This window comes from Amblyomma mixtum, chromosome 2 (genome assembly GCF_055824585.1).
Source record: "Amblyomma mixtum isolate Tamu chromosome 2, ASM5582458v1, whole genome shotgun sequence".
Classification (NCBI taxonomy): domain Eukaryota; kingdom Metazoa; phylum Arthropoda; class Arachnida; order Ixodida; family Ixodidae; genus Amblyomma; species Amblyomma mixtum.
In genome coordinates this window covers 227,429,854-227,456,290 of record NC_143013.1, presented here as the reverse complement: position 1 = coordinate 227,456,290, position 26,437 = coordinate 227,429,854, and the positions used below count along the sequence as shown (strand labels likewise).

The window sequence follows — 26,437 nt, the reverse complement described above, 5'->3', positions numbered from 1 at the left end:
TTGCATCAGTCTCCAGACAGTAACGAAAACTAGCAGGGCATACATTTGCAAGTCGTATGTCACGTCCTTGGACCCCATCTGCAGTATGCCGTTGGAAGGCATCCTAAACGGAAATGAGGTACTGTCGCTGTGTTATCTAAAAATGTTCACTGTTGACTGTTATCAAAGTACTTACGAAAAAATTTGCGAACACTGCACGCACGTTCCAGTGCCTTCTAAGCTGCGCCAGTATCAATCCGCGACACGTCAGGCGACGGAGACAGGTGCAGCACATCTCAGCAGCAAGTTCACGCGACAAGAAAATATGCGTTCGTGCTATATACAACGGGATTTCTCTTCGTATCTGGTTAAAGACACGTCAAGTTCGTGGTGCCTAAGCACGCAGCAGGACGCGTGCTCAAGACAAGATATCTTTTCTGTAGAAATCACTTGGCAGTAAAATCATTCGCTCATACGTGCTTGTACTCCTACGCAACCCAGTAAACAGGCAAGAACACACAATCAAACAGGGATCAGTATATACACGGCGATGACAGCAACCATACGCAGAAAGTGGTGTTCATACGGGCAAGGCTTATCGTTGAGGCGAGTTTAAATGCGTGTAGCAGTACAGAAAAAAAATCAAGTTAGAAAAGCAACGGTGCGTGTTACTAAATTTAGCGGGATGAAAAAACAATATAGAAAAACAGAAAGGCAAGAACAGAGGACACACTATCTTGTAAGATGACTCTCATAAGATTCACGTCTCGATGACGTGGCTGGTAGCATTGTTGTAGGCCAGCCCACTGAGTGAGACTTCCTCGCGAAAGGCGATGAGGCCCAGGGTGTTCATGGAGAGGAAGATGAGAACCACTGCGGCGCACTTCAGGACGACGCCGTAAGCTACCTGGTGGGAAAGAAGAACAATAGGAGCGACTACTTTTCGTGCATTTCGCCAAAGTCCCGGCTCGCATTTATGCTTCTTTATTTCTTGGCGTGATTGGCAAAAAATGTCAGTTGAATGAGGTAGATGGTCTTTGAAACGTTTTGTGTTTCTGCAAAACGAAGCAGGGCAAGGAAAAAAAATCTAGAGACGTGCTCAAGCCGTTCACATCGTTTTTTCAAACTGCAGTGAACGTCTCAAAGATGATGCCACACTATAGTTGAATACACTTTAAAAAGAGGGTAGTTGGTAAGAATGGGCTACGGTCCTCGGCGTCCTGTATTACTCCGCTGGCCAATCACAATAGTACACGAAAGGAACTTTTTAATGTTGGACTGCAATAAAGCAAGCCACGTATGAAAATTCTAGATCTTTTCATATTTTTCTTGTGATTAACTTCTTGTTCAAGCAACAAAGTAAGTTTTAAGAGCGTTTTAACTCAACTTTTTTTGTCTTGGAGAAATTATTTGCGGTGGTAGAACCTTTAGGAATGCAGAGCCCAGATTTTTATATCTGAGAAGACATCAGGCGAAAGCATAAAGGAGAACTCGTTGGTGACTTGATTTTCTGACATTGCAAGAGTGCCACATTAGGCGCCTATGCTAAAGGAGTACAGAGAACAGGTGACCTTCCAATTTCTTTTTTACGAACGCACCAACCGTAAAAATGTTGGAAGCGACCTTAATTGCTGATAAAGAAAGTGTTAACCTGAACAGCTGTTTGCGCGAAAAAGTAGTATGCCAGCCACTTAGTGATATTTCCCTCTCCCAAGTCAGCCCCACCTCGTGACATTCCTTACTAACTGCCGCGTTCGCTTTTCGTTAACGGCTCAGGCTCATCGACAGCGGTTCTCGGCGTGACGAACTGCTGGAAATACAAAAACAGAATGGATTCTTATTATATCATCCCCGGTAATCAATAGAGAGCTAACAACTGTCCACACAAGAAAGACGTGACCTTGCGCTTCTGGACGAGAAGAAGCAAGCTGCCCAAAAGTACGTGGAGCAACGTATAAGACAGTGTAGGGTTCTTTAATGAGCTCAGGTGCGTTCTCACCATCTGGGCGTACTTCGTGTGGAGGTACTCTCGCGTAACGAGCAGTGGCAGGGATACCGGCAGCATGATGTTGATGGATGCTGCCAGGCTGACCGGCACCACGTAGAACGACACCGGCGTCACCGTCACAACAGCCTGCATAGGGGCAGGCACGCTCCACTCTTTACCGGCTTCGCAGGGAAATCGTTCGTATTTCTCTCCGCATCAGCAAGGTATTTCAGTGGTGATAGTTAACATTTTATTTAATGAATGGCTTTGCCTTCCGTCGAAATGGGATGGGCCGTTAGTTCAGGGCTCGTATGGCCTTAGCTGGTTGCTGCACCCGCTGGACTTTGGCCCTTTGGGCTTGAGCTGAGCTGGACAGCACGGCATCCCACTTCTCAGGTTGCGGGTTTGGGATGCATTGTGAAACATCGGCTTTTTTTTCTTCGTGACAAAATAGCGCACAAAGAAAGGACGAGGAAGGAATACGACGGCACGAGTGCCTCCTCGTCTAATGTCTTGTCTGCGCTGTTTCGTGACGTTGAATTAGCAACAAGTCCGATCATCCGTCATAGATTGTTTTGTGCAGCTATCGCGGTTCACAAAAGTGTGCCGCAAAGCGAAATATAAATGTCTCTGAATTTTCTTTTCTTTGGCATACAGTCCAAAGCGTTTTGCTCAAATTAGTTGCGCAACTCCGCTTCAAAACACGACTATAGTCGCTGTGGCCAGCGGGTGGCACAGAATAAGAACTAGGGACGTATGTCAGCATAAACTCCAGAAACGCTTGAACGTGTTGCTTGATTTAGGTCTTCAATAGGGGATATACAAAATTCCACAAGTGCGCTTTAGCGCAAAACAATGTTTCCGAAGACAAGATGGCTGACCATGCAGCTGAAACAAAGCAAGAAGGACTAGTTTTTTTGTTCGATTATTCCAAAATACGTTTCTTGCATTCTATCCACACCCTTAGCGCCTATCCTGTAACCCTTGAATTTTTTTTTTATGGAGAAGTCGGCCATCTTTTCTTTATTTGGCAACATAGTTATGAAGGAAAGAGCACTTGCGGAATTTTGAATACCACGTATTGCTCCCTGAACTATACCTACGCAGTTTTGTTAGCGCATTTGTTTCAGGCGCTGGTGCGCTTATAAATCATCTCCGAGTTCGTAGATTGGATAAAACTTATGCTGCTGCCCACTGATTCTGTGTCACAGCTACGGATTCATGAGGGCAATTACTTTTCTAACCAAAAAACTAAAAGTAAATTTCACAGGTTCTTTATCTTCCTTCTTCGCACCAGAGGTGCCCCGCCAGAGACGGTTGGTTTAACTTGAAGACTGAAGCTTATTTCTTCGCACCAGGGGTGCCCCGTCAGAGACGGTCTCTCGATGATAGAGATGCAGGGATAAAGGTAATACTTATGTACAGTTTATGTACAGCAATTTACAATAGATACAAGTTTAGGCACTCGAGACAAATTAAACGGCACAAAGATACAATACAACAAAAGGGTGGAACTGGCTAACACTAGGGGAGGCCCCTACTCGGCGTAGCCGATGATGCATAGCATCTCACCTTAGCACAGAACCCGGCTTCCAGCTCCGGGGCCCGGTTTTAAAGCCCTGAAGGCCGGGCCCACATTTGGTAGCTGCCAATTATGTTGCCCTCTTAACATGATTGGCTCTTCAAGGGCATGGCCAGCCCTCCGGCTTCTACAAGGTAAACCACCCTCTCTACCACAAAATAAAAATAAAAACAAACACAAATACACGTTCGTGCCAGCAGGGGGGACACCCGTAGTTGCCGGCGCGTTCGCGAGCGGCCGCGTTCCAAGAAAGGAGACGCTCTGCTTCGAGCGCCCCCAGCCGCGTTCCAATGACCCCGCGTACACTACCGAACCCTTACACTAAAGAAATCGTGAACGCCAGTCATTAAGTTGGAACTGAAAATCTGACTGAGCTCTTACCACTCGGACCACAGTGGTAGTCATAAGGCCAGCGATCGAGTCACCGACCACCAGTTCGGAAAGGACGGCAGCTACGCTGACCAGTATGAATTGACTAGTCTTGGTCGACAGGCGTTCCCAGAAGTGGTCGTCCAACTTCGCAAGGCCCAACTCCACCAAATGGTATTCCTGCAAGGACCCACACATGGAATGGAAGGACTCAGTACGCTCTTGGGAAAAGCCTGCGTTAATGCTTGTAAAATATGGCAGGTACCTCAGGGAAGCCCGCCAAAAATAGACTTCTGAAGTAACAACATGGTTTGTGCCACATATGAGTACCAGTGTTGCGGACTCTAAGAAACAGGCGAATCATTTTAACTAGTTAGCTTACCCAGCTAACTTTTCATTCTTCAGATTTAGGCACTTGGCTGAAATTAAATATTTGTAGCTGGTTGTTAGTTAGACTTATCAATTTTCAGAATATCGAAAACGCGGTTTCCATTGGTGATGTGGCTCAGCAAACTTCGGACATTTCAAGCGGAATTCGAAAATTGCGCGTTTGCGGAATGTTTCTTATGCGAACGTCACCGACACCAACGAGACGCACCTCAACAGTTCTGGTGAGGGCCATGACAGAGCCCAGCATTAGTACCACGCTCCAAGGCATGCGCGAGCACAAGCTACGCCAGGACAGCGCACGGTGCGACCAGCAGCGACGCAGCGATGAACCAGGAAACACCCCAAGTACCAGCAGCGTCATGCCCAGTAAAGGGCCCTCCAGGTGCCTGCAAAGGCAGCTGGCTACTCGCTACTCGTCATGTCTCTGAACTCGGCGCGTTGTCAATTGCATCGTGCGGCCTTTCAAGAGCAATTTCGCTCATTTGATCTACTCTTGGATGTAGGTCGATGCATGGCGTCCCATCCAGGCAACCCACCTTTCAGGATGCCGTATGCCGTATGCGCAGGAGGCGACTGGGAGGCCGATCATCCAGTAGAAAAGCAAGGCCTCCCGCATGCTGGAAGTATAAAGAACTTTTTATGCCTCATCGCACCCTATAGTAGAAACTTGTGGACTCACGTATGCCTCTTCATTTGCCGATGGCGAACTTGGGCGCTCCTGGAAATGTCCTCGTGCGTTTGTTCGTCGATATCTTCATCGCTAGAGTATAGAACAAAAGGTCCCATTCTTTGTTACAGTCGATAAAGCGGATTGTGCAAAAAAAAAAATGTAAACTCGCAAACAAATTTGTAAAAGTGTCGCAAAAGCTCTTCGATAATCAATGCACATTCATTAAACGCATCGCGTCCACGAAGACTGCTGTAATATTCTTACGTAAGGTTTTTTAAACGAGCGTTCTTGTCAGGACAGTGACCTGTGACGAGCGAACTAGCAAGCTGGTTAACTGTAGCCTGACATTCAACTTTAAAATAGAATTTAGCACCGCATTTTAATTTGAATCTCGCCGTTTCAAGCAATCATACTAGATTTCACGCTTATAAATTCTTCTCCGACGACGCATTTATGACTTCATTAGTACGAACATCACCGGACACATTAGGGCGCATGAGTAGCGCACTGCAGCCGGAGACAACTCAAGAACGAAGCAGGAAATGCCCCTCAAAGGAGCCAATGACGTCGACCGATTCTCCTCGTTCACTGATTCTTCACCTCTCTCTTTTGACCGACCCTCTTGCACCTGCTAGCGTGAAATTGACGGGGGTGGCGGAGTGAAAGGCGAATAACCTGAGCTTATTGGGGTTAACCACAGCGTTATGAAAATGCGCTTTAGGTTTTATAATTTAACGGCTCAGTGCTACTCAGGGCTACGAGAATTAGTGTAGCGGAGGGCTGCATATAATTTCGACCACTAGAACTTTAACTTGCACTGACATCGCACAGTACACGGGAATCTAACATTTCGCCTTCATCAAAATGCGACCGCCGCGGGCGGGACCGAACCCGCGTCTTTTGGGTCAGCAGCGGAGTGTCGTGACCACTGAGCAAGTGCGGCGGCGCGTTATCAAAATCGGTCGATGCCATTCGCTTGGAGGGCTTCCTTTGAGAGACATATGCCGCTTCGTTTAAGAGTTGTATCCGACGATAACGAAGTCAAAGAAGAAAAACTTACTAGGCTAATTTGCAGATTTACTGGCGCATTCATACCAGTGTCAAACCTAGTATGCGTGGCGGCCACCATGCAACGAATTGTGGCTCTCCAGCCTCGTCCAACTACAGCAAGTTAAGTCAAATTGCGCAGGCTGCTATACTGACTAGCGTACAGTCATGAAATTTATGAGCGTGGACACGGCAGCGCGTGGCAAATAGCCTCCAGCCCTACTTGTGGCGATACGCGGCGGCTGCTTTCCGCAACGTGGTGGAAAGGGTTATACCGCCTTGCCTGCTTCCGGCAAGCCGAAGGACAGACCTCCCTTTCCACTTTGTTTACGAAAGCGGTCGCCGCGTATCGCCACGAGTAGGGCTCGAGGCTATCTGCCACGCGCTGCCGTGTTCACGCTCATAAATTTCATGACTGTACATCACACGGAGGGCGTGCACGTTACGTGGCCTGACACGTGCCGCCCAGGCAAGAGCGGAGAGCAGTAAAAGAACACGTGACCTACCCCCCACAGGTTGAAACTGCTCGTTTGGAGCAGCGCGCCCAAGCCACCTAGCCTTGCACGCTCAACACATTCCACTGGCACCCCACATTCACGTTCTCGGTCTGCACCTCTAAGCGGACGGCCGCACGAGGTCTACTAGAACAGTTTTTCCACCACGGTCGCACAGAATTCTGGGCCGCTGCCCCTGTATTCTTCACCGTTGCGCCGGACTGCCCGAACAAGACTGAGTTCACCTGCTAAAAGCCGTTTTTCTCAGCCGTTTTGAATATGTTACCCCGTACATGGCCCTCACACCCTCAGACTCACATCGCCTCAACGGGCTCCTTCGTCAGGTCTACAAGGTGGCTCTTGGTAAAATTACGGGTGTTACGGGTGTGGGATGAAGCCCACACTCGCACTGCGTGGTACGTAGGCGGTAGGTCCTGCTTGCAGGGCCGGCGTCAAATCCAAGACGCTTAATAAAAGTTGGTAGAATCGGGCTCTCGCTTGCTGTGCGGCACGAAGAGTTTACCCGAAGTCGAGGGCGCTTCGGCGTCTGGCAGGGGTGCACATCACAGAGGTGCGCCGCGGGGCGTAGCGACCCCGCCTTTCCGAAGCTCGTGGGTTGGACCCACACACGACCATCGGGGTGGCAGTAGTACGTCAGCCCACCACGCTCGATGGGAGGGCTTTCGAGCCCGAGGATGACCAAGCCTAAATTGGTACAAGAGCAGTCTCTGGTGAGGGGACCCACCACGCACTTTGTGCAAGAGACTCGCACTTGGGAAGTGGCCTGGCTCTGGTCTAGTCTGTGTATGGCCGGGGGAAGCTGTTTGGCAGGCCGAAAACTTCTGAGCTCTTTTGAGGAAAGGAAGGGGGTTTTTGAGAAAAGGAAATGGCGCAGTATCTGTCTCACATATATCGGCGGACACCTGAACCACGCCGTAAGGGAAGGCAGGAAGGTGGGAGTGAAGGAAGAAAGAGAGAAAGAGGTGCCGTAGTGGAGGTCTCCGGAATAATTTCGACCACCTGGGGATCTTTCAACGTGCACCGACATCGCACAGCACACGGGCGCCTCTTGCGTTTCGCCTCTATCGAAACGCGGCCGCCGTGGTCGGGTTCGAAACCGGGTACTCCGGCTAGGTAGACGAGCTCCTTACCACTGTGGCTTCCCGCAGTCTACGTCCACCCAGACTCTCCTCGTGCTCTCACTCCACAGCACTGTTCGCCGGATCATTCAAGCTCATACAGCTGCCCGACACTACCGCCTCACGCTCTCCGCCTCTGGACAGCAACTTTTCGTTCACCTCGGCCTTCGATCCTCCACCCAGTTCTCTCGCCAGCCTGTGCTTTTGCCTCGCGCCTTGCACTCGTCGCTGGTCGTCGCTAGTCCATATGCACCCCCTCCTTGACGCTGCCCGCCGCACTCCCATGCTTCCTACCTGCAGATTCGCTGCGGTTCCCTCCCACACGGTCGCATACATCCACGCTGCCTCCTACCCCACCCCTTCCACCTTCACCTCAATCATGGTCGATCGCCTCAGTCGTCTACTCACGGCTGCCTCCATTCGCTCCTCAAACCCTCACGCGGCCAAGAAGCTCGCAGTGGTCCTGGGCGATGACCCTCATAGCTCCGCCCGTTGTGACTACATCTTGTCGGACTCGGCTTCTAAATGCCGCAGCTTTCGCGAACTCAAAGCACTGCTGCGTCGATCGCACTGCTGTGCGAGTCCTCCATTGCGTACCTGCTCGAGATTCGCCTCGAACTCTGGTGTGGACCTAGGGTCACTCGGCTCTGGAAGAAAATCAACAGGCACATGTCTGGGTCGGCGTTTTTGCATACCTGGCTGACTCTCCTTCGGCCGCCTTCTCTGACCCAGCACTCCGTTTCGACCCCATATCCCCGGGTCTTCCCCGAGATTTTAGACCAGTTTCGCTCCCGGCGCCGCCAATACTGCCTTGATCAACCTCTCCTCTGCCGCGAGGAGTCCATTTCCCTTCACCAACTGCATACCGACATCTACCCTAACCTCAGGCGCTACCACCGCGCCAAATGCTCGCTATGCGGGAAGCATACCACACTGTCTGGTTCTGCCAGGCCATTCAGGCAGCCCCTCGGCTGCCCGTTCCAAATGTATCCGGCTAGGAGCGTGCCCTCCGGTCACCCGACCTGGTTGATCAGGGCCAGCTGGTTGCTCTGGCTGCGGTGGCCATGAGGGCAATTGGGGCGGTGGACTAAGGGTTCCACTCCCAGACCGAAGACCCCCTAACATCACCAATAAATATATTTTCCTTCATCGTGCCGCAGCGTGCGCACTTCTGCTAGCCGCCTTTTTGACTTCCGCACAGAAAGAGACAATTCCTAATTGTGTGGTGGCGACGAGAAACGCATTTTCAAAAACCTATGAACTGATATAAAAGCAATGATGGGCCGAAAAGAAGTGGCTTTTTTACTCAAACTCCCGTTTAAAAAAATTCGAGGGTGCTCAAACTCCTGTTTTTCAAAAATACTTACGGTGTTCGATGAAAGCCATTATATGTCTTAAGCAGCGAGTCACACGCATTGCTAGAGCCAAGCTGTCCAAATTTTAATTTTCGTGTGCTCACTGCAGACACACAGACTACTTGTCGCTATGGTGGCACGTAGACATGGCCTCAACTCGGAGCGCCGACAATGAGAGAGGAAAAGGCGCATCACTCTGAGCGAATCGGCCCTAAGCTATGAACATAGTTTGTCTCCAAAAGGCCATTTTCACCACAGTTCATGAGGAACGTAGCAAAAGGATATGAGGTACTTCAGAAAAAACCCACTATAAGCGTTATAACACGGCAAGCTTCATTAATTTTGAGTCAGGAATAGAACACTGCAGGGGCTCACCATCCTACAATAGTGGCGCAGTAGATGGAAGTCCAGCAGGCGGCGCAACAGATCACAGCAACGGGCAGCGACACGGCAAGCCAGCTCCACGAATTCACGGGGCAATCGTCGTTGCGGCTGCGAGCATCGAAGACAACACACTGGCTTGTGGTAGCGACGACTTCGAGCAAGGCTTTCCACAAGAGCTAGCTTAGCTAACTAACGGGCTTCACAACAAACCCGCTTCATTAGCCAATTGCCTTCATAAGCTGTCCTATTTAATGACATTTCAGAATTTGCTCCGTTGACCACATTATTGTGCTGCAGAGCGAAGAACGTTGCCACAAGTGCCGACAAGCTCTACCCCTGCTTTACACAAACTAATTTTGTTCCTCTTGTCTCCCGTTTTGCGCAGTAAGGAAACAGCGTATTGTCTCAGCGGAGGTGGCACTGAAAGATGCCACGCTGAAGTACTAAAAAAAAATTCAGGGGGCACTTTGGCTCTCTAAAGTGCTACAAGGCGAAAGCGTTTCCTGGTGCACTGTTTTTGTTTGTTTTATTTTGTTATTATGTCTGATTTTATTTTTTGCTCCATTTTTATTTTTGTTCCTTTTATTCTTTATTTCATTTTTTCTGTGTTTGTTTCTGTCCTAGTTTTTCTTTTTATTTCTTTTTATTTATGAAACCCATGCATTCTCTAGATGCGCCTTTAATCATGCTCAAACACTGAACCTTCGTGGCGGAGTGGTAGCGTCACCACTTTAAATTCCAAAGGCTCTGGTTCGACTCCCAGCCTCTGCACTGCTTTTTTTAAAGTAGTGACGCCGAAACGCGGACAAACTTGCTAAAATTCCTTGGTCACGACAGTATGAAGAAAACAGCCTTGTGAAAATGCGCCCACAACAGTCGCGTTTCAAGCAAGCGCTCCAAGCGCCGCATGCGATAAGAAATGAGGGAGGTGGTAGCGGCCATGTGCTTCGCTCACTAATAGCAGCCGAAAGCGAGGGGCGAGGAGGCAACGGCGAGGAGAGGAGTATGCGCTACCTTTGAAAAATACAGGGACCTTAGCGAAACGCAGGTGGGGCGGTTGCTAGGCAACGGCCGCTCCGGCGCACAGCAGCAGCCACGGGCATACGGCAGTGATGCAAAACTATCGAAAAATTGACTATCGATAGTATCGATAGTTTTTTTGAAACTATCGATAGTGCTACTATCGATGGACAATCGATAGTATTATCGATAGTCTACTATCGATAGTATTATCGATAGTATTAATATCGATAGTAGAATCGATAGTATTACTATCGATAATGTTACTATCGATAGTATTACTCGCGATAGCACCGCTATCGATAGTCTTGCTATCGATAGCTGTACTATCGGTAGTTACACTATCGATAGCAACAATACTGATATTATGCATTTGTTGGCCAGCTGTAGAACCAAAACAATTGCGATACCTGATTGGTATCACGGTCTCATGAGGCTTAACGTCCCAAAGAGACTCAAGCTATGAGGAATGCCGTGGTGGAGGTCTCCGGGTAAATTTCGACCAGCTGTGGTTCTTTAACATGCAGTGGGACAGTTCGAAAAAATACCTGGAACTGCATCCGATGAAAAACCAAACATGCTGGCTTACACGACACCATCGTGCACAGCAGATGTCTTGCTGACGTAACCACTGCGGAAATGCTTTTCGCATGCACGCTTCGCAACTAGCACATTCGCACGCGAGCATTTTATCCAGCAAATTTACGTGGGGAACGTCTGCAGAGCTCGGTGATGCGTAGCCCGCGAAAACGGACGAGTCCTGTCAGTTACTCGTACCATCATCGCCATGCCACACACTCGGGAAACCAAATTTAGGATGCGGTGGGTAGGCGTGGTTGATTTTATAGAATCGGTAGAACTATATATAACAAGTAGTATCGAGACGGCTATCGATTATACTATCAATAGAACTATCGAAAATAATATCTATAGTACTATCGATACTACTATCGAAAGTACTAACTATCGATAGTACTATCGATAGTCTTTTTTATCATCGATAGTTTGCTAGTAAATCAACTATCGATAGTATCGATAGTACTATAGATAGTTTTGCTTCACTAGCATACGGCCGAGGTGAGGCCACGCTCGACGAGGCGAAGTGGCTGGCGTAGTGAAACTATCGCTTCAAAAGCGTTCTTTTATCATAATAAGAAAGGCATGCAAGCTGTGCGCCGCAGCAGCCGGACCGCAGTAGAGTGTTCCTTACCAGTCAAGGGCAAGGAGAAGAGAGTTCCGCGCCGGCAGCGTGTTCAAGCTGACCAAGTTCCCGAAGATGGCCGTGTAGGCGGCTCCGGCGATGAACGCAGGCCGCACACTCATTGTAAGCCTGCGGAAATTGTGCGTCTCGCGAGGCCGTAAACGGAAGCAAGGGTTAAGTGGAATGCAACTCACGCTCGCACCCGCAGGGAGGATGTCTGTTGCTCTGCTCCACTTAAATCTGAAATGGGAAGGTTGAGGGCCGGTCAGCAGAGGATGACGCATCTTTCTCAGAATTGCAGTAGTTCCATTTATCCGTCCCAACCCCGCAGCGCGAGCACAGCACCAGACGCAAGCAGCACTCAGTTCCAGATCAGGCCCCGCATGGATAGGAGGGTACTGGGAACCCAGTGCAGTTTATTACTTTCAGTGAAAATGAAACGGTATGAACTAGAAAAGGTGAAAAAGTACAGGTACCGGTGTACAGGCTTGGGTGAATTTGTGCCAGATGATCTAAAAACAGTGCGACCAAAAAGCAGGAAGAGACGTGCCCACCGACACAGGTGTCACTGACACAAACTGCTTCCAAAACCTGATTACCGTGGTGTCATTGCCTTTTGTCGCGAATCCCTGAGGCTGAACATCACTGGAATCTACTTCTAGTGGGAGATGACTATCTTTTTCCGCCATTAAATTCATTACTTTGGTTCGAACGGCGGGGGAAAGGGCAGGGAAAAGCCATGAATAGTTCATTTGCTGCCGAACAAATGCCAATAGAGCAGCTAAAACGTTGGTAATTGATATTTACTAAGAATTTTAGGTGAAACCGTAAGCAGCGTCGATTTCAATGCCGGTGAAGTGAGAAAGAGGCGACAGTAGCATAGGGAGCACCACTGTCGTCAAGTCATGAGGATAAGGCCAAGATAAAAGCCATATCTTTGAGCGGCAAGTCGGCTTACAGAGACTTGAACCCTTTTCCAGAGGAGCCTTTGTATCGCTCAGCGGACTCAGTGTCGGGATGGCACTCTGCGGCTCCACCACATTCACTGTAGATGTCTCAAGCAGCGAGTTCAAGTTCGGCACGCTTCCACTACGGCTACCCAAGCTGGGTTGGGCGGACGGCTTCCGCTTCTTGAGAACTCCGCGGACCTCTTGTCTTGCTCCCGGTTCCTTCTCTTGTACGGATTCTTGTCCAGACTCCACCTTTGACTCGGGCTTCAGCACAGGTTTGGGAGTGGGCGGCGCCGCAACATGGCCGTCAAGCTTTGTATCTCGCACCATGCTTTGCTTGGACCTCGACGCGCGTGGCGATTCTGTTGTTCTGTCCGGACTGGAGCAACGGACAGATTGTTCAGTCTGAGGCACGCCGTTGGCCAGTGACGTCTGGTCCTTGTTTCCTGGCTGGAAGCAACGCGAAACAACTTAATCAGCCTCGATTTGAGGTTAACAAGAAAAATGCAAATAGCTGTGGGCTGCTTTGCTCCTAACAGGCACAACATGTCCACATTGGACACTTCTGCTGCCCTACGTGCGCAGCACGCGAAAGAGCCGCTGCGGTAATCTAACGTTCTCGCTTTCCGCTGGGACAGACGTCATTATGGCGCGCCTGGGACCTACGTGGACTAACGGATGGGTAAAAGCTCTCATGAGGCGCCATACCCCATTTAGGTGCCTCGATTACAGTGATCTGCACGTCTACTTGCGTCCCACCACGACTGGCAAAGTTCAATCAAGGAACCTCATGGATAGAAACTAACATAAAAAATTGCAGGCGACACTTAAGCGCCGCCTTAAGGGCATGACGCCACAGCGTAATGGGTAAATTTCCATGCGTGCGAATTGGTCGTTGTGTACTTTATATTCACCGAACCCTGGGAATCCTCGCACCTCTTCTCGCGCAGTGGGGCAGCGGTTAAGCGATGCGCTAGTGTCCTGCGGTGGCAGCTGCTCCCAGCGGTGGGCCTTGTGCGGCACAGGTTGCTCTTCCCGAACGAGCAATGATTAATTTATCTGCCACTTGCAACGGTTGGCAATTTGCTCGCTGTAATACGGGCAAGTTGTGATGACGCCGCAAGGTCACGTGACAAGGTCACGTGACCTGCCTCCTAGGTTGAACTCTGGGGACCACCAGCTTCCAGAGCTATGCTTGTGATTTTTCGCTCACAGCGCCGTCGCCGACAACGCAGACACTGGATTTTCTGGAGAACATGTCCTTTAAGCCTATCGCGTTAGGAAAGCCGTTGACCGAATTGCACGTGCATATTAGCGCACTCGTTCATTTAACCTCAGGACCATACCTAAGGTTTAAAAGCCGCCGCGGTGGCTCAGTGGTTATGGTGCTCGGCTGCTGACCCGAAAGACGCGGGTTCGATCCCGGCCACGGCGGCTGGAATTTCTTTGGAGGAGAAATTCTAGAGGCCCGTGTACAGTGCGATGTCAGTGCGCATTAAAGAACCCCAGGTGGTCGAATTTTCCGGAGCCCTCCAATACGGCGTCTCTCATAGCCTTAGTCGCTTTGGGACGTTAAACCCGATTAACTAAACCAAACAATACCTAAGGTTTGCAATACTTAGTCAATTAGTACTTACGCCCTGTACCTGCTGACTATCCTCGGCGCGCGCAAGCAAATCTCGCTGCTGAACACGACGCCACTTTGGAGAGGTTTTCAGTTTGGACACCCTGGGAGAAGGCGAACCGCTTCGGTGCTCGCTGTTGGTGCTTTTGGCCGAAGGTGAAGAGCTGTTCGCGGTTGCCCCTTTGTAGGGACTGCAGAACTCGGCAGCTGGCGATGGATCCGCCGCACTGCTTTCACTCGCCTCGAGGTTTGTCGCTAAATTGGACGGTTGGACTGGAGGCGTAGGCGGAGATGCTACCAAAGAAGGGGCCCTGTTCTGCGTCGAAACAGGCGCCTCACCGGGGCCTTCCTGTTTTTCTCTCTCCCCTCGCATCCTTTGTTCGAATTCCTTAAAGAAATCGCCCATCGGAAAAGTGCTCCATATCCTTTCAGCCCCAGCAACGGCCCCTGAAGACGGCAGAAGCTGGGACGGTGGACATGGGGGTGTCAGTTGTTGAGGAAGAGCAGAATTGCGCTTGAGAATGGAGGACGGCTGACTCGGCTCCACGCTGAACGAGCGGATGCGCCGAACAGGCAGGTAGGACGGCCGCTCATCGTCCACCGCTGACCTCTCCACCGTTCCGAAGGAAGTCTTGCGGAACCTCCTGTCCACCTGCGGAGGTGATGGCTCATCATTATTAAGTTCCTAAATATATACATAGGTTCGTGTCAGTCATAGAGCGTAGCGCTGCTATCTTGTATGCCTCCACTTAGTAGTTATTCGAATTAGCCACCCAAAATACCTTCGCCGAAAGCACCCTCTAAAACAGAGACAGGTGGTTTTGATGTTCAGGTATGGAACAGCACCGGGTGAGGACATACAGCTCAGAAAAGAACTGGAAACTGATTGGACGTGCCTCAAGACAAGCACTTACCCTAGTTTACAAACTGTATAAAAAATTCAGCTTAAAATTTCCGTGCATGCTATTGTTTTTCGAGTAGGTCAAGCTCCTTGAGGCCACCGTACTACAGAGGATTTATTAGGAACGCCTCCGTGAAATACAAATGCGGTAGGCAGCTTTTCCTGAGAATCTTGAGAATACCGCAGATTAACAGTAACATACAAAATACTTCATAAAACAGCCGCAGGCACTTTGCTTAGGTAAGTTCTCTGCACCCTCAGCTCACAATCATCAAGGGATATTTCGGTTGTCGTTGAAATGGGCCCGAACACAGCGACAAGCGATTCCGAGGCTGTCAATAGCATGAGAAAAAAAGCGCCTTCGGCTGTGCAAATTGTAGAGAATGGTGGCTGCAGTAACAAACTTCTGATGCTGAAGCGACTGTCTACTGGTGGAGATGGATATCAAAATATTGGCACAGTCTTGCACATCGTAGTCTTGGCTTGCACATTTTAGGCCTGCATGTAGTCGCATGGAATGAATATACTATATTCTGGGAACAGGACTGGGCGCCATAGGGAGGGCTATTCGATTTCTGGTAAGCACTCCATACGCAATTTTTCTTCCTTTTGCAAGTATTTAGCGTTTAATATACGATTTGACCCAGCTTTTTATAATTCTTGAAATGTTTCGGAAAGGCAGACAACGTCTACGGCAGCGCCACTAGAAAAACCTGCGAGAAATGGTTTCAGGTGTCTGTGCCCAGTATTACTAGTCGTATTTCGCTAAACCTGATTTTAAAACCACTGAACACTTTAGTGATTAGTGTTGAATGAAACCCGCATGTCAGTTAATGTCACACACATTACTGCCTCCGCGGATTGCCAGAGCCCGCCGCCTATAGGCTGCGGGATAGTCACGTCTAATGTCGGGGCTTGTAGACGCCGAATAGCAGGCGAAAGCGACAATGTCATATCTAAAAGTTACGCATTAAAATGTTCTGGCGTGTTTTTCATGCCCGAAGCTCTCGATATAAGAAAACTTGAAATTTGAAAAAGCATTTATTTGAAGTGTCTCTACATACACTTCAGGAAGGAGGCCAAAATGCGCGGTGCCTGACGAGATCGATAAAAATTCAGTAGGCTGTCTCTCGAAATGCTGACGTTTCGCGAGTTGCACACAAATGCATGAACACTTGCTCTGGAGCAGTGTGCAGAAATGTACACTGCCCCTATGCAGGTGCGAAGCGCATCCCTCAGCGCCAAAAAATACCGCCTTGCATTAAGAACCCCAACATCTGCGAACCTAAAGCTCGTTGAATAGGTTGGAAAGCAGAAAACTAGAGAGCAGGCGAAGAAGGGCCACCGTCGCGGTGTAGCCTCAGCACTTGGCGAATTACCGTGCGGGAAGTCATTTTTTATCCGCGGCCACTTCTGTAATGGAGCACTCCTTGAACACCTGGGCATCGTAGCCACTTAATTGCGCGGCGACGGTGAGGACAATATAAGCGTGGTGGAGGGTGATAGGCTCGGCAGGATCGTGGGGAATTTTCGGTGAAGCAGGCAACGCGAACGCAGTCTCGCTTTATATCACCTTTGTGTAATTCACAAAAAAAACGCTTAAACGGTTATTCTGGCGCTACGCCGTGTCTTGCAAATATGCAGCATTACAAGGTTGTCGGCTTCCTTTGGAACCGCGAAAAATCAATTAGTTATGTTTTCTATTCTTTTTTACACACATCCAACCGCTAACTTAGTAGCAAACAAGTGTAAACAATTACGCATGACAATTACACATGAAGCACTGCCACAGGTTTCGTACTCACCGTATCTTGAGTTCCCGGAGCACCCGATCTTCCTAGAAGTGGTGACGCGGCGAACACCCTGAAATTCTTCACAACCGTGCTGCTTCCGGAAGCTTCACTGGCGATCGTGGTCTCGCTGGCGAGGGACACACACCGTGCCTTCCTACCAAAAGCGTTGAAGCTGCTTTTGCGGCCGCTACGCGGACGCCTCCGCTCCTCCAAGTAGTTCTGCGTCCAGCTGCTGGAATGGATCCGCTGGTCGCCGCTCAGAACCTCGTCGTGGACGGTGCTGACGAAGCGATCGATGAAGACGGCGCTGAAGACCACGATGAGAGTGCTGGGAAGGATCAGGCTGAGCGTGAACACCAGAAGCTGCATGTACAGGAAGAGTGGCTGCATCCGCAGGGCGTAGCGCTCCAGCGTGAACAGACAGAGGCGGAAGAACACGGTCGTCTCGTCGCCAACGATGGCAATGGCGAACAGCAGGGAAGGCACCAGCACTCCGGGCTGCGCAAATGAACCGGAAAATGAACTCTGCAGCGTAGCTACACGAAACGCATATGTGTGATGTACACACTGTTTGTAGCGAGGACGATTTTGCAGGATAGGTGGTGCATTATTGGAATTAGTTTTAAGCGCAGCGCAGCACAGGAAGGAACGAAGTTGACTGAACAGCGCTGTATCCTGTCAACTTCGTTCCTTTCTGTGCTGTCCTTCTGTGCTCAAAACCAGTTCCAGTAGTTCTACACTGTGCATGCCCGACATTCGAGGGAAAAAGAATTTGCAAACTAGAAAAATATAAGATACTGTTATGAAAACATTGAAGGTAATGGTTCATTTCTGTGATATGTCGCAAAATCTTTGTTTACCGTGTTTCTCGATCGCATCGGACAGTTAATACTGCCATACAAAACCAATAAGCAATGCCTTTTATAAAAGAAAAAACGTCAATGAAAAAAAACGCGATACTGCCGTCGCGAGACCTGCGCATATAATAATAATAAGGTTTATGGTTTAGGTTTATGGGGTTTAACGTCCCAAAGCGACTGAGGCTATGAGAGACGCCGTAGAGAAGGGCTCCGGAGATTTCGACCACCTGGGGTTCTTTAACGTGCATTGACATCGCACAGTACACGGGCCTCTAGAATTTCTCCTCCAAAGAAATTCTAGCCGGCGCGGCCGGGATCGAACCCGCGTCTTTTGGGTCAGCAGCCGAGCACCATAACCGCTGAGCCACCGCGGCGGCCATAAGAATAATAATAACAATAATAAGCTGTTTATTGTTCCAATGTCATGGTACAGATACGGGCCTGCCAAAGCCAACAGAGGGCTTGTGGGGCAGTCCCCGTCAGCATGGGTCAAGTCAGAGCATACGGCACTTTCATCTTACATCGCTAAAGCAAGTAGAGTGAAACTAAGGGACAGGCAGGAAGAAAAAGGAGAGAGAATGAGAAAGAAAAAAATAAATACTGCACTTAAAAAAAAAACTGAAGCATTCAAATCTAAGATAAGACTTCACGTCTTTCCGGCTGCTTAAAGAGAAAACGTCATTTGTTAAGTCGCTCTGCACACTTCGCAGATAGAAAGCACTTACACGTTCAGCGTATTTTGTCCGTATTCTGAACAAAACAACATGATCACGCGGACGTAATGTTTGAGCGGGAACATGCCGGAGGCAGAATTCCTTACTCCAAATATACTTGAGAATATCAGTTTCTTTAAATATCAACGTGAATGAAGGCATACCCGAGCACGAGAAAAGACTGGAACTGCTGACGATTGGCATACCTGATATATAGTTATATAATTATAATATTATATAAGTATATATATTGTAAAATATAATATTATATAATAATATTATATGTAATTTTAATATTTTGATTGTTGTAGTGCTATCTTACTTTTACGAAAAATTACTTTCATAGGCGGTTTCCCGATCAAAAATGCTTTTGTCCAGAATTATTGGGTGTGGCTTCGTTCAGATATAATGAGGAACCCACTTAAGGTGAACAGGGAAGGGTGCATGGAAGCCTGCTACTGTAAGAATGGTCAAGCAGCGATTCCGCAGCACTTCTACATATGCACCCTGGGCAGGTGACAATGCCATCTTAACAATGCACGAAGTGCATGTAAGAGAGGTTCAGCAGTCGACCTACTCATGAGCCGCAGGCAACGATCACGCCGGGCTTGAAAACACAGCCTTGCAATGTGCGCAAAGCCCGCGTGAAAGAGCTTCCCCAACGAATTATCCCGTGTTGATTCACCCAAATTGCTCTGCACGTTGCACCAGGTCTGAATCTAGCACTAATTGAAACGCACCACGCCGAACGTCTGAGATGAACTGCCGTGCACATTAAATACGCTGGGTTTGCCTCACTAAAAGCTTCATTGCCTGTAATTTACGCTGTCGCAAATTAAGCCGAGCCAGGTACCGTGCTTTATTTCCTTTATTCATTCTCCTATGCCAATTTTCCCAGACATTTTGTTGTCATAATTAGCGTTGTGATCACAAAACATTCTACTTTCTGGGAACTACACATTTTTTTCAATTTTGTTGTCAAGCAATTCAATTTTTTACAGCTAGAAAAAAGTACGTATTCAGGTGTTTGCTTGGCTGGTTCACACACTGAAGCGCTTCGAAAACTAGAGCACGCGATTATACTGTGTTCCGGGACAAATTACCACACACCGGTATGGTATTCACTACCACAAAACTGTTCTCTCCAAGTGGCAGCTGGCTTCGGGCCTTCAACAAGAATAAACATATTATATCCAATTTTCCAAACGCAATACGCCGCCGATATAGAACGATAGATGATTTGCAGATTTGTATACAGATGACTTAACTGCTCTCCAACGTGGGCCATCGCGATCACGTGATGCAAGTGCCATTTGGAGCAGACGCACTCGTTGCATATAGAGGCACAGGGAGAGTGCGGTACAAGACAGGCGTGATGTTAGATAAGAGCGCGTAATCAGGGGCGCGCACAAATCTGAATGACGCCTATGGGCGACCTTGTAACTGAAGTTGTTCCCGAAGTTCATGCACAATAAGCAAGCATTCTCGGCGGCTTAATGCTGGTAACCGTGAGGTGGACGCGTTTTTGTGTTTGGCAGTAAGGGGCGTGCTGCTTATGTGAGGTTTTTTTCAAGGTTAATATCCCGCACTTCCGAAAATTCATGCTATCTCAGAGCGGCGCGAGAAACAGTAGCATTCGCAATCTCTCGACTGCAGCCTGGAGCACTGCATCACACATTTTTTACTCAATTCAGTGTAGTTCCCCGACTGGCCAGAGCATTTTCATTGGTTATCAGAGGTGGCAAACACTTGCACGCCTCCTAGCTGGGCAACACCTGTGTGAAACGTTTTGTGAATGGGATTCAGTGCGCGGAGCCACTAGAAGAGTCATCGGCAGTGTGAAGCACTGAAAGATCTTTACGAAGGGTGCGCTCGGTCCATCCTGTAGGCGAAGCTGTTACTAACGCCCATGTATTCGGCAGCCAACCCGTCCGCGCCGCACACCCCGCCCAGGGGCAGGATGACGATGGGCAACATGGCAGCGACCGTCGCCGGCAGCAGGCGACCCATGAGGCCCACCACTGTCAGCAGGACGCAGTAGATGCAGATGCCCGCCTGCATGAGGAAAGACGCCAACAAGTGTGTGCTGATGCATGGGTGTCCAAACAAAAAGGAATCGTTACAGTGTATTTTAAGGTGCGCGAGCACCTCAGGTGGGAAAAAAAGATGCCGCAGAGAGTGCCAAGATAAGTATCGGCTCGTGCTTCGTTCCTAGACAGCGGTATGACGATCTTGTATACGTAAGCGGCCACAGGACACGAACTGCGCGCCTTCCGAGGCCTTTGGCCAACAACGTCGAGCACAACAACGCTATGCTAAGGTCGTTTTACTAGTTTATGTCCCACTTATCTTCGCCTTTCAAAGTGAAAGCGCGTGTATGGGATTCTTATTGCATTCTCAGAGAATTCATTGGCGAATAACTTTTCTCGTAATTTAATTGTCGAGCTCGGTCACTGTGTTCCCCACTGGGTGACTTTTCCGGCAGGCATTTCTAATATTTTCATTAAATAGCTCGCTTGCATAGTGTATGGAAAACACGGATACTCGATCGCAAAATCATCGACGTAACACCGAAACGAGTCGCTGGAGAAAAATCTTAGCACTGACTGTTTTTCAGAAACGTCTCTGGTGGAGTTATACCGACGTTAAAGCTGCAATCGCTCGTCCTGAGCAGAAATATTCCGGCACGTGGCCGCATAGTACTGAGATTATCAGGCTTTAAAGCTCTGCCGGCACTCGAGTAGAAGAAGCCCGGAAAACTGTCACAGAATTGACTGCTGCCATGCCAAGGCACTGGCGCAGCGTTTAGGCTAGTAAGGAGCACCCGGGTGAGTCAGATTCCTCAGCTGCTGTGGCGCCCAGCTGTGAGCGCTGTGAGACGTAAGCCACCGACCGGAAGGAACCGTTACAACGCGTCAAGAACGCCTAATGTCGACTTGTCGAGTAAGACACTGATCGATCGTTATCAGCCTTTTCGACGAAAGCCTTCTTAGGCTCTGACAACACACACCAGTCAGGCCTCCAAGAAATTTACGGCTTGAAGTCGGGCGCAACAAGTGGACATTCGTCGTCATTGCCATCAGCCTGACTACGCTCACTGCAGGACAAAGGCCTCTCTCGTATTTCTCCAGTTAACACTCTCTTGTGCCAGCTGCGGCCACCCTATCTCCGCAAACTTCTTAATCAGTATCTATCTTCCATTTATCCATCTGCCTATCCAAAGAGTGGGCATTGCGGCGTCCTAAAGGTGCGGCCTTTATTGTTAGTAAAATTTCTCTGGCACTGCTCAGCCGGCTGTGTTAAGAAGACGTGCTGCATTCGCTTCCGTGTATGAAGCACAATCATTCTGCAAGCAAATAGCATGTATTTTATTAAGAGTCTAGGGGTGCGAAACTTTGTGTTGCTGTTGTCGTGTTTTGCGTGCGCAGGTAAGCGCAGCAGTTTCAGTTGATTACGGCGGAGGCCTTACCATTGGCGAATCCGGCACTAAATTCTTACAGCACTGACAAAGTGTTTGACTTTCAGCGTCTGACTACCGCTTGTAGAGTGAGCCTGGCTTCCTAGACTAAAGCCGCGCGTTCAGTACAACAGGCAGCGATGCTCGCGATCTGTAAAAGCTGGAAAGCGGTTAACCGCTGTTCCATGCTTGGTCAAACGTTTAGCTTGATCCCTCCCTTCCCCACCCTTTATTTAATTACGAAGTTTCTGTGGAAGCTCTATAGCTTTACTTTGTAGCCAAATGGCTGCGCTTGTGTGGGTACCAGTGATTACTCCCTTATTATCCCGAGCTACTTGGGGGTAGTAGTGATTCGCGCAACCGCCCGTAAGCTGGACAGTCTGGCTGCTTGAAATATTCATTCGAGAATTCGAGCAGGTAATGAACACCGAAAAATGAGTGGTCACAAAAGCTATCGAACCTGCAATTGGTGCCACTGTGCCGAAGATTCCGGAAGGTCATGGGTTAGATGTGTTTCCGGGAGCACTAGTAGTAATCATCTGCCTGGTTGGTTTAGAAACAGAAAAAGTCTATACACTCAGGAAAACACGGAAAGGACTATGCCGTGACGCCATAAGATAGGTCCGCCATAACGTAGGCAAATAAGATGAATTTTTGACGGTCTCTATAGGTCCTATATCGTAAATTAGGTCATCGAGCTGTCGTGCACATTCCCACCTTGTCACCAAGGACCAAAGGCAGCAGGTAGACAGGCATGAGATACTCGAGGCAGTCCTGGAAGCAGCGTTCCTTGCGCTGCAGCTCGATGTCTTGCGTCACCAAGCTCTTCTTGGTTGTATCTCCTGCATGAGCGCGTGCGTCAGAAGGTCAACGCAATTACTTTAACGCAGCCTGGAAATGGCAGAGAAAAAGTCTCGGTGGCACAGTCATGGAAAATTTAATTGGAAAGAATACATTCGCCGCTTTTTCCTTAAAGCACCAAGTCAAGTGTCGTATACACTGCATATACCTCCCATGCGTTCCCTTCTTACCGTAGATTGCGTCGTTTCTGGCCAGGGGCCGTGTCCGACAGCTCCCATATTGAAGCCTAATCATTTCATTAAGTGTCAAACAAACAGTTGCAAAGGCAGGCACGATGATCGTGCGTATGTATTCCCCGTCGCAAAAGGACTGCGCATCGCCCTACTCAACAGGCCATCGCGATGTTGCCTACCTGCCGTGCACCGCTCGCTGTTCTGTGGCATCGTCGGCGGCGGGAAGCCAATGCTCCTCGCTGCCTCGGGAGGCCAGCGGTCGCCAAGACTCGTACAAGGCCGGGGCTCTGAACCAAGAAGGAGCCTCCGAGAGACGGCTTCTCGTGTGGAGTTCAGCTGTTTTTCCGAAGACCACAAGATGATGATGATGATGATGTCCTCGGGCTGACTGCACTTGGCTGCCTTTTCTTCTTCTTCTTAGCTCGCGCCTGGCTGCCCTCACGCGGCTCGGGACCACTAGGCTTAGGCCCTGTCGTCGTCGTCATTGCAGTGACCGTTTCGCACTGTCCACAAATGTGCAATCATTTTCTATTTTACTGCGAATATAAGACAAAGGCTATCTGAGCGCAAAAAGATTGAGTAACAGAAAACCTGGACTAAGATTAACCTACCCTAACAATGCGTTACTTTTAAAGAACCCCTCCGCGGAAGTACTCCTTTTTCATAGATTCAGAGAACACGGAGAGACCTCATACCACTACTAGCCCACGCAGTCATGGGGCGGTTAAGTGATGCGCCTCTGCCTTGCAGGTGCGTTTCAGACACAGCCACCGGTGGAGATTGGGAGGTTGCTCTCTCCGAGCTCTCGTATGGCTCATTTTTCCTGGGACAGTTCCTTGAGGGGGCTGTCTGTCTCTCGACCATTGAGCTGATTCGCAGTGCAACGATGGGCAGGTGGCAGTTGCGTTGAATTTATTTCTGTTAATTTCATTTCTGCCTGCCACGGTGGAAAGGTTGCCAACAACTCGGTGGACAGATTGCCACTTGCCGTTCGTGGCAAGTGGGCCAGCTGATATTTCTAATAGACTTACGGACGCACGCCAGCTTTACTCGTGAACGGGACATGCAATGCTTTTGCCTTAAAAATTAGATCTGTTAACCTGTTGTTAACGAACAATTCAACGAAAAGCTGTCCCCGCGGCGGCGATGGCCCGAGCACGGCTGAGTCGAACGTCTCACTCTTGCGTTTGCGAACAGAGCTAGGTTGACGCCAGTGCTGGGTTTTATCGCAAAGCCCGTCGGATTCGCGATCGCCTGAACGTACGGCTGGGTTTAGCCATTAGCGATGCTTTCTATCGCACGCACGAGTCGACTGCGGTTGGTGCGTGGGTCCGGCGTCTGCCATTGCGAAGGCGGTGCATGCAGCAGTATCGCGCAACTTTTCTTAAGGCCGTCACTCACCGCCGACCATCTCTCCGCTGCCCTGGCTCCAACGACTTCTACCAGGTCGCCGCGCGCGTCAGTTGATCACACCTGCATATGGACGAAAGACTCTGCAGAAAGGCGTGCAGTGCTGTGGAGTCCGGCAGAACGACGCCTGGAAGACGGCGAAGAACATAGGCCAGACTGCAGCTATAGGAAGGAGCGCCGCGTGTAGCTGTGTGCGTATGTGCGTGAGGGTTCGAACATTGGCAGGCACTGTGCCTCAGAGGTGTGTACCCAGTGGTTTGGAGGGTATGGCCAGCTGGGGCAGAAGAGGCGGCCAGCAGCAGAGGCGAAAAATCGGCGGCTGCAGAGGGTGCCGCCCTGGATAAAGTGTTTGCCCGATCTGACAGCGGCTTGCAAAGGGGAGCAGCGGGCGCCTGTACAACGGCCGCGGCTTGCTATAGAGCCGGCCGGTGCCCGCTGCCGTCTGAGCATGGAATGAGTTCAAAAAGGAGTGACGAAGGACCGTGACCCCCGATAAATTCAGCGCGCTGAATTCAAATGGCGATCAAGAGTCTTTATTGCACCGACGGAGAGCGGTTGAAGCGCAACACTGCCGCTAGATCTAGCACAGCGTTGACAAGATAACCGACGGTTGAAGGTAATGGTCTGGATACGACGAAAAGGTAGGCGCAGCAAGGGCCGGAAGAGAGTTAGGTGGGCGGATGAGATTAAGAAATTTGCGCGGATATGGTGGCCCCAGCAGGCACCAGCCGGTATTAATAGCAAAGATAAGGAAGTGGCCTTTGTCCTGCAATAGGCGTTGTCAGGCTCATCACGATGATGACATGCTAACCATGCCATTTCGGCGCCCGAGTGAATAGCGGCACTAAGTGCAGTCAGCCGCTCTTGTGTCGCACCTGACATCCTCATGGGCAGGGGGTTTTCGAAACGCCCTCTTTGAAGCCGGCCTGTGGCGGCGTCAGCGAGTCGTCGACGTCAAATGGACAGTACCAGCCGCAGAGCAACGCGCGGTATTCTGTCCTGCTCGTAGAAGCTGTTTTTTTTTGTTCCGAATATGCGCCGCACCGGGGCTGTTGGTCAGGGGAGGAAGAGGGAGTATCCGTGAACCGCAGGCACGAAGACACATCGGCCTCACCGATGCCACGAGTCGTTTACTGCAGAGCAGAGTGAGCTGCGTCTGTGACGGGATTCGAAGCCATCACGGATGCGGTCCCTAAAAAGATCTTTCTGCTGTAAAAAAAGTATGCCTTACGAATACTTCTTCCTATAAGTGTAGCTGTCGCCCTCACCCGATATGAAATGTTCGCACGAGGGCCTTTGGGGTTACAGTTAAATAAAAAATATTAGCTTCATGCGTTCCTTAATTGTGCCCTGACATGGTTTAGGAGATTTATAGTAAACAACTCTAGTGCAGAGTGCGGATCGTTATGATCATTCCTGCAAAATATGTATCATTCAAGTGCACCGGCCTGAAAGTCTTGTTGTCCTCTAGAGAAATGGCACATACCTACGAGGAGGATGGACAACCGTAAGAAGTACCATGATTTTGTCAGAAGCAAGAGACAAAAAAAAGGTGGTGAAAAAAGGACACTCTTTTCCGACAATACCCTAATACTACTCCCTCTCCTCTATAAATGCTCCTCTTTCCAGCAATTCACCGCCTGTGTCTTGGCCACTCCCCCGTAGTGGGTATGCGCCACTTTATTTGAGACCAACTAACCAACCAACCAAGCGAATCTCCTAGTGAACTCCGTTGGCATCCATGGCGTGGCTGTGCAAGACGCCACTAAGCATTTCGTTGGTTTTTCGCTTCGATGTACTGCAAAATGGCAGACGATGGTTTGTGCAAGCAGAACAGTGAATGGAAACCTCGTCTACATGTCAGAATTGAATACGGCAGCGTTAAAAGCCCTGTTCTCCAGATAATCCGGTATTGGTGTCGTCTACGTCGGTGTTGTGAGTGAAAAGTCATGGGCATGACTCTGGCAGGTGGTCTCCAGGAACCAAGCTAGGAGGCAGGGGGGGGGGGACCCTAGGGGACGTGACCTTGCGACGTCATGCCAACGTGCCAACCGGACAGTGAGCAAAATGCCACCGTG

General features: G+C 49.5%; 1 protein-coding gene across 1 annotated transcript; it reads right to left on the bottom strand.

Moving 5' to 3' along the window:
* Window positions 1–739: 739 nt before the first annotated feature.
* On the bottom strand, window positions 740–24,360 carry LOC149362811 (uncharacterized). Its single transcript, XM_089568384.1, has 15 exons — window positions 24,351–24,360; window positions 22,633–22,757; window positions 20,364–20,513; window positions 16,898–17,383; window positions 14,205–14,876; window positions 12,576–13,017; window positions 11,812–11,857; window positions 11,627–11,746; window positions 9,388–9,504; window positions 4,987–5,067; window positions 4,844–4,924; window positions 4,516–4,693; window positions 3,930–4,097; window positions 1,979–2,113; window positions 740–886 (listed from the first exon to the last, which is right to left on the bottom strand). The coding sequence occupies exons 1-15, from the start codon at window positions 24,358–24,360 to the stop codon at window positions 740–742; spliced, it is 2,958 nt and encodes a 985-aa protein (XP_089424510.1).
* Between the last annotated feature and the right edge of the window lie 2,077 nt (window positions 24,361–26,437).

Bases quoted from the DNA above. Each gene is read 5' to 3' on its own strand.
- LOC149362811 (XM_089568384.1), bottom strand. The intron at 11,858-12,575 runs GTAAGCCGACTT...TTCCCATTTCAG, and splicing joins GGAAAAGGGTTCAAGTCTCT to ATTTAAGTGGAGCAGAGCAA. The intron at 5,068-9,387 runs GTGAGCCCCTGC...TCTATACTCTAG, and splicing joins TGCGCCACTATTGTAGGATG to CGATGAAGATATCGACGAAC.